The following is an 8087-nucleotide window of genomic DNA, read 5'->3' as shown; positions in this document are numbered from 1 at the left end:
GTGTGCAACTTCAGTTCAGCTTTGGCAAAATATATTATTGAGCATAAAAACTATCCAAAAGATGAGCCGAGTTTCAGTATTCTTTCTAAGTTTTGCCTTTTTAAGCTGTCAATTAGACTCACGGCGAAAACATTGTAAAAGTTATCGGCATTTTGTGGTTTCGTTAAGGTGTCCGCTGACCGATAAAATACGGTATCGTGCCCTAAATAGGGACCTTAACCCTTTAACCGGCAATCGTACATATTTGTACGAAGAGTGACCACTAAAGGTCAGGGCTCTCTTGTTTTCATGAAAATGGTCCCTATGGCCCCAAATATGGAAGCTTTCCCAGAGGACCTTTCAGTCGTTGTTTTGAGCAAAATTCTTCTCGAATTTGGCTAGTTTTTCGATTGTAAAAAGCGATTTATTCTTCGTTTCGCATTCGCTAGCATTTAAAAATGGCGGCGAGGTATTTATCTCCCGAAGAAGTGTTTAGAAGAGTCCTGAATGACGATTCTGACGGGGATTATTCAGATGAAAGCGAAGCAGAACTTTCGGAAGAAGATGACAACAATGGCAGATCAGAACACGAGGAAAGTGAAGAAGACGAAAGCGAGGAATTGCTTCCTGACGAAGCAAATAGCGAAGAATCTGGTAAGTTTCTTCATCAAATAACGAGTATTAGATTTCATTTCTGTTGTCTACGTGTTTTTACAAGCCTTTGCTAACAGAGAAATCTTAAGTGAAAGATTACCGATTGTGGGTGAGTTTGTTCTGCCCAAAAAGCACATGTTTTAGTAAACTATCATTGTCCAAGTAATAAGGCTGACATGTTTGTTTACATTACAAGTACAGTTCTTTTTATGCTACTTCTGAAGGGGACTGAAAACATGCTCCTGAATATTTCGAGTTCAAAACAAAGCAATTTTCAGTTACATTGGCTCAAGAAAATATTCCATTTTTTTTTTCATTTTGTTAGACATTTGTGGTAACCGTGACAGAAGTCCTATTCGACCAGAAAGACAAGCTGGAAGGGGAAGAGGAAGGGGTAGAGGAAGAGGAGCAAGAAGGGGAGCAAGATCCGGTCCAGCAAGACGACGTCAAGACCCCGCTGAGCCAAACATTGACTGGTCTGACCAGTATAGTCCAGTGCAGATCCCTGACTTTGGAGAACCACAACCAGGTCCAACAAGAAGATTTCCGAATGTGAACACTGCTCGCGAACGAGACTTCTTTGATCTGCTATTCACTAATGATATATGGGAAATCTTGGTTCAAGAGACCAATAGGTACTACGATCAGCAGAAGGCAACTGACCCTGGCAAGCATAAAAGACCCTGGGCTCCTGTCACGAGAGATGAAATGGAGGCCTTCATTGGTATTATTATTCTGATGGGAATAGTCAAGTTGCCCCGTTTCGAAATGTATTGGAGCCAGGATAAACTAATCCACCAGGAAAGCATTGCCAACATCATGTCTCAAACAAGATTCCTTCAAATATGGAGATACTTTCATTTAGCTGACAATGCAGTAGCCATCCCTAGGGGTACTGATGGTTTTGACAAAATCTACCGGGTGAGAAATTTCCTTAACATTATACTTATAAATATTCGAGACGAGTATAGACTAGGCATGAATATTGCTATTGACGAGACAATGGTACCCCACAAGGGAAAGTTGGCTTTCAAGCAGTACATAAAAAATAAGCCAACTAAGTGGAGCATGAAGTTGTGGGTCCTGAGCGAGGCAACTACAGGCTATGTTTATAGATTTCAAGTATATCTGGGGAAAGAACATGGCCAGCAAGCCGAAAAACACTTAGCTAGAAGAGTGGTACGAGATCTGACAGTAACAGAAACAGGGAAAAATCACCATCTCTATATGGATAATTTTTACACTGACCCACACTTTTTCCTTGAGCTTTTTGACAAGAAGATACTTGCATGTGGAACTGTACGTCAAAACAGGAAACAGTTTCCCAAGGATTTGATTATCACTACTCGAATGCAAAAACAAATGGATCATGGAGACTATTTGTGGAGAGCTCATATGAGATTAGTAGCAACAGCCTGGAATGACCGAAGGGTTGTTTACCATTTATCTACCATTCATCCTCCAGATCTTGATGGTCAGCCTGCTACTATCAAAAGGAAATCAGCTCGTGGTGGTAATGTTGACATCAATTGTCCTCCAGCTCAGCTTGACTATCAAAAATATATGGGCGGAGTAGATCTTGCAGATCAGCTTATAAAGACATTTAGTGTCATTAGAAAGTCACGAAAAGCCTGGAAGAAGTTGTTTGGCTATGGCCTAGAAGTGTGTCTCCTGGACTCCTTCATTATTATGAAGAAATTGAAGCCCAGCAACACTGAATTTTTAACTTATCGCAAAGAAGTGGCACGACAGCTTATTGCTGGAAGATCATTTCGTGGTAAGGCTGGTCGCCCACCTACTCAGCCACAAGCTGAAGTTGATGCCAGGAGACTGGATGGATCCTACCATGAAATTGCAGTAACTGATGCAAGGAGGGATTGTGTTGTTTGTGCCAAGAGAGCCCAAGTGAGAAATCTCGACAGGAATTATCGATATAAATCTGCCATTGTTTGCACTACCTGTGATGGGAAGGCCTTGTGCCTAAACAAAGACAGAAATTGCTGGGAGAAGTCGCATAGACAAGTTCAATATTGGCAGTAACAGTAACTTCAATTCTGGCAGGAACACCGCACTGAACTGTGCAATTCTGGATAGTTCTTTTGCAAATAATATTCAAAACATTTTTTTGTGAATTGTTCACTGATAGGATTTGTACCGGAAGTACAAAAAATGCAATATCTCAGGCTAGGATAGGAATATTTTAGTTCTGTTTGAAGTGTTTTATTCCCTGATAAATGGTTGTTGAACCCAAGTACATTGTGTGATTTAGGTAACAATACTGTACCACAGGCCCCTTGAAGAAAATATTGTTTTGCCCAGGGTGGAATGTAACCAATATATGCAAATAGCTCATACCCTTTGTGGTATGCCCTATATTTTGTTGTTTTATTGCAAATATGTTACACATTTCCAAAGCTTTACAATGATATATAGTTTACGGGAGGGTAACTTCAATACTTTTTTAGTTATCATTAGAAATAGTGATTGCGGCTGCGCAACTGAAAAATTACCTAAAAAAATCTGCCAGTTAAAGGGTTAAGCATCGACGACGTTGGAAGTCACGGACGTTCGCCGGAAGTGAATTATCAGCTGTCGTTGGCTGTTGCTATGGATACACCGTCCGTCCCTGATGAAAGGTCACGTCGACGACGCAGGATCGCTTAGTTTGACGTCCTGGAGAAAACGCAGAAATACAGGTGGATTTGAGATTAAAACTACCGTACTTCGAAGATGATTTGATGTCACTCGCTCCGATAACCACATTAAATTTTCTCGGCTGTTGTACTTGTAGTCATGTCAAGCTTGCAAGTTCCCTGTGAAGGAGGAAATTACGCTGGTCCAAGCAGATCCTCGAGGTTAGTTGTCATGCAGCTTAATTTTTTTTTGGACGAAAGTCTCTGAGGTCGTATGAGTAACTTAGCGTAATGCATACTTTGAGAAAAAAAATTCTTAGCCTTAGGTCAAAGTTGACTTCGCCACAACAAATAAATGTGAAAATTCGTCCGTTAGTTTTATGCAACAAACAGTCGGCAGTTCCTATTTTGTTTATCTTTTCTGTCCGGCCCGGCTCAAAAAGCGACATCTAGCTATACGAATGTACACACTTTTTTCTATAGTAATCTTTGTTAAACGAATATCTGAGGTTAATAGAAGAATATAGATAGCCGTGATACCGCCCAAATTGGTTTGAAACTAAAATGTGTGTTGCATCTAATAAACTTAATCTTACACGTAAAGCATATTATTTAAGCTTAAGTAATAGAGCACTTTTTCCGTGTTTATATAGCCTCATCTAAACACGAGGTTGGTTGGGAGAATTCAAGACAGTTAGCAACTGTGGTGGTTGTATACAGGCCATGCCATTTGTTGGCTGACTGGTAGAATACACATTATTTACTCTACTGACGTACTACTATCCTCTGTATAGAGCATTTAAATTAGCCTAAACTCGCTTGGAAAGGAAGGATTTTCAGCTTGGGAATGAAAAATATAAATTTTACCAAAATTAGAGAGCACGCTCGAAAACTGCAAGTAGTGTTTAATTGGGGGACGTAATTTACATATCCTACAGAGAAGTTTAACACTGCATTTTTTAATCACATCAGATCGACTGGACATGATGTTCATGTAAGCTAACGGGATACTTGTATAAGTTGTCTTTTAAAGGCTGAAATGTCATGCATTGTTTTAAAACAGTGGTAAAATGGAATGGAGTGAAGAGAAAGATATTCTCCTGTGCCATGAAGTCTTGCAGGCTGAGCCATACAGGGCTAAAGAGAAGACTGTGGGCAGGGCACAGGCATGGGAGAAAATTGCCAACATTCTCAACAAAAGAGCAGAGTTTAAAGTTAACAAGAGGTCTGTAAGAGATCATTATATGGTCTTGGTGGAAAAATTAAAAAAAAAGACTTCACAAGAATTAAAAGCCAGTGGCATCAGTCCTGAGCCAACCAAGCTGGACAGGCTACTTGAAGAAATCATAGAGAGAGCTGAGGCCTGTGATCAGTCAAGAGATGAGGAGGATGACAAAGCAAGAGAGAAAAAACAGAGAGAACAAGAGCAAGCTAAGGATATCAGGCTCAAAGCCATGGAGTCATTGAGTGAAACAAAGAAACGGTCACTTTCAGATGGGGATGGTGAAAATCAAAACAAGGCCAAAAAGAGGCGATCCAATGGAACTGAAATGGTGGCCTATTTGAGGGAGCGGGCAACTGAAGAGAATAGACTAAAAGAAAGAGATATAGAAATAAGATCTGTGCAGTTGGAGAAAGAGGCTGAGAGGCAACAATTACTTGACAAGCAGCATAACAGCCTGATGCAACTGCTGTTACAACAGCAGCAGCAGCAACAACAACAACAACAACAGTTCCAGCAACAACAACAGCAACAGTTGCTACAAATGCAAACCTACATGGCTCAACAGCAACAACAGCAGTATAAAATGCTTCTGGCAATATTAGAGAAGAAAAATTGAAATAAGCACGCTGCCCCCTTCCCTGGCCCAGAAAAGAACATTAATACTTGCTTCAATTAAGCTTGTGAAAATGTTTAAAGTGAGCTGAGAAGGGTCCCTCTTGAATGAGCACCCTACTGTTTTAACCCAACTTTGGAATAAGTACCCTGGGCACCACTTATTTGAAGATTTACAATATTTTTGGATATATTTCGAGCTACTCTTTTAAAAATTTGTTTTTTTAACTATGATTGTATTGGCCCCAACTAAAGCAACAGGCCGGTATGTATTAACTTCATTGATCAAAAAAATCACCATCTACTTCAGTTGGAGTTTGTTAGTGTGACTAAATTGACTGCTTACATATTTGTTATGCTTAACATATCTTTTATTGTTGTGATGTCTTCTTGCTTTCTGTATTACATTTTATATAATTTGTTGATGACACAATTTATTCATACCAGCATATACATTATAATTACTTATCCTCAAAAGGTATATTACTGCTGAGAAATTAATGTCATGTATAGAACTTTAAAATTTACATGACTTGCTATAATATCAAACTGGGCACATTACTTTGAAATAAAATTTTGATTAAAAACTCTATAAACTTTGCCATACAGTGTAAATGAGCATTTAAACACAAGCCCTTATTTTTTATTTTGGTACAGAAGATTAAGTGATTAAACAACCACAGTCCCCACAGTTATCATGTTATTTTTAAAACTTGTAAGTATATAAAAAGCAAATTGATATTAGTTTTTTATGTATCTGTCCTGTTATTGGCAATGTATTTCGTCAAAGCAGCTGTGGATCCACATGAGCTACTTTGACAATTTTATGATGAAATTCATGATCAATTACAGGATAGAGGCATTTAAAATTGAGGTCAATTTGCTAATTCACCCATTCTTTGGAGTAAGTGTCAACCCCCACACATGTAAGAACAATGATCTATACACGCTCCCTTAATTCCGTTTTTACTCTTCAAAAGGGTGTCAAACCCCTTCCAGAACAAAGTGCGGAAAAAGGCTTGGTACCCTTTTCGGGGAGAAAAGCAGACTCAAGGGTGTGTTACAGACCATTGTTCTTACATGTGTGTCATCAAACAATCAGGTTATAACTTCAGGCAAAATATTCTTCAAGGGAGGGTGGCTCAATGTCAAAGAATGTAGCAGTGGTGTTTCCATACATGCATGTTAATGCATTTCGTAATAATGCACTAACCACATAGTGTTTGCCAACAGCACTTAACCCGATTTTAAGATTTTTCTTGAAATCAAGGAATTTAAATGATGCCACAATGTCACCAAAAATCCACTCCACAGATGTTCGCACAGAGCTCATGGACTTATTGAACTGCTTCATGGGAGCAGTGAGTGGAGCTTCTCTAAATGGTTGCTGTAGGTGGAGCCGCAGTGGATATGCTGGGTCGCCATAAATGCACATGGCCTCGCCAGTGACAGGACTTAATGCATTTCTCTCCAAATCGTCCAGTAGCCCAGAGTCTTTAAGCATTGCTGCATCATGTTTTTTACCTTCTGTGTGAGTTTAAAACAACAAAATGGCTCAATCAATCAATCAATCAATCAATCAATCTATCTATCTATCTTCTCCATCAATCAAAGATTTAACACATACATTTAATTTGAACCGCTGTAAAGGGGATACTTAATTACTGGCTGCTAGTAAAAGTTAATCAGACTAGTGTAATCCAAGCGTGCATAAGACTCCTAGTATTTACTGTACTACAATAGCAAGCAAGATCGCAAGCACTATTCGCAGTTTGGCATGCAGTCTTGTAGCAGCACGATAAAAATGATGATTATTTTTCACGTACCTACGGGTCCGTACAGGTGAGCGATGAGTCCATTTGGCAATGACACTGATTGGAATTTTAAAGCATGTACACGTTTGTGGCCGTTGTAAACTATCTTTTGGTCTTGGCCTGGCCTACAAATAGGCCGCACTGTGCCATCGACAAATCCAAAGCAGTTGGACAGTGCTGCCCCTTTGTCAGCTATGGCATCAGCGTACACTCGCAGTTTGTCTCTGCTGAGGAGTTGGTCATTCCACTCTGTGATCTTGGCGTGATGATGGTCGAAAATCCACTTCTCAAAACGTGTCGTGATCATGCTTATCTCTGGCACTGCCCGTCCAAATCTGTGGATCATGTCACCCAAACGACATGGGTATGCTAATCGTTTTAGCAACATGCACAGTCCCTCTACGCGGTTGGCCTTTGTTCGTTGGTGGCAGCACAGACTCGCAGGCAATCCAAGGGCATCAGCAAGTCTGACAATGTCCATTTTTCTTACTCGAAACTCATGAAAGCACTCTGCTTCGTCCATAGAGTCGAGATCAAAACGATCGTAGTCGGCGTGAGGAAATGATAGATTTCTGGAGAAACTAGATTCATACAGCAATAAAAATTCTTCTTCGGAAATAAAATGATGACTCCATGCTAGAGAGAGCATTTCTCGAGCTTCCTTTAAAGTAGACATCGTCAAGATCGAGACCACACAAAGGATGTGTTTACACTTTCACGGTCGACCGACTACGTCTGCAAGTTAGCGTAATTGTTTTGCGTAACGCAATCATGTCACGAACGCCGGTGGCGACAACGTCGTTCCCAGGTTCCCCCTCCTGCAAACGATCGAACGTCCGTGACACCCAAAGTCATCGATGCTTAAAGTCCCTAAAAACGTATTTCCGCGGTGTCTCTTAGTCCCAGCATTGGTAAATTCTTGGCATGCATGCATGTTCTTCACCTGTTAAGATATTCTTTTAAAAAAAGACCAACACTTGAATTTTCATAAAACCTGATAACACAATTCTTTGTGTGTTTAATAGTGACCCGTAAAACATATATTTTACATTGCAGTAATTTATACATTTCCTTTCCTATTCTGCAGTTGAGCTGCAAGTTAAAGACGTTTAGAATGGATACCAGCAGAGGCTGGCGTATCCATGGCGAGCGGAAATATTCCTTGGAGAG

At 40.0% G+C, this 8087-nt stretch overlaps 3 protein-coding genes across 3 annotated transcripts; 2 read left to right on the top strand and 1 right to left on the bottom strand.

Annotated features, from left to right (window-relative positions):
- Positions 1-561: 561 nt before the first annotated feature.
- On the top strand, positions 562-3008 carry LOC111329004 (piggyBac transposable element-derived protein 4). Its single transcript, XM_088741543.1, has 2 exons — positions 562-633; positions 959-3008. Exon 2 carries the CDS (start codon positions 1342-1344, stop codon positions 2671-2673), a length of 1332 nt encoding a protein of 443 aa, XP_088597669.1. The 5' UTR covers positions 562-633; positions 959-1341; the 3' UTR covers positions 2674-3008.
- A 166-nt stretch (positions 3009-3174) lies between these two features.
- LOC148718900 (uncharacterized) lies at positions 3175-5699 on the top strand. The gene is made up of 3 exons (XM_088741544.1): positions 3175-3329; positions 3425-3488; positions 4330-5699. Exons 1-3 carry the CDS (start codon positions 3263-3265, stop codon positions 5105-5107), a joined length of 909 nt encoding a protein of 302 aa, XP_088597670.1. The 5' UTR covers positions 3175-3262; the 3' UTR covers positions 5108-5699.
- On the bottom strand, positions 5453-7790 carry LOC111332330 (uncharacterized). Its single transcript, XM_022937644.2, has 2 exons — positions 6930-7790; positions 5453-6630 (listed from the first exon to the last, which is right to left on the bottom strand). Exons 1-2 carry the CDS (start codon positions 7591-7593, stop codon positions 6215-6217), a joined length of 1080 nt encoding a protein of 359 aa, XP_022793379.2. The 5' UTR covers positions 7594-7790; the 3' UTR covers positions 5453-6214.
- Between the last annotated feature and the right edge of the window lie 297 nt (positions 7791-8087).

Source organism: Stylophora pistillata, chromosome 12 (genome assembly GCF_964205215.1).
Source record: "Stylophora pistillata chromosome 12, jaStyPist1.2, whole genome shotgun sequence".
Lineage (NCBI taxonomy): Eukaryota > Metazoa > Cnidaria > Anthozoa > Scleractinia > Pocilloporidae > Stylophora > Stylophora pistillata.
This window is presented reverse-complemented; position numbering and strand designations above follow the sequence as displayed.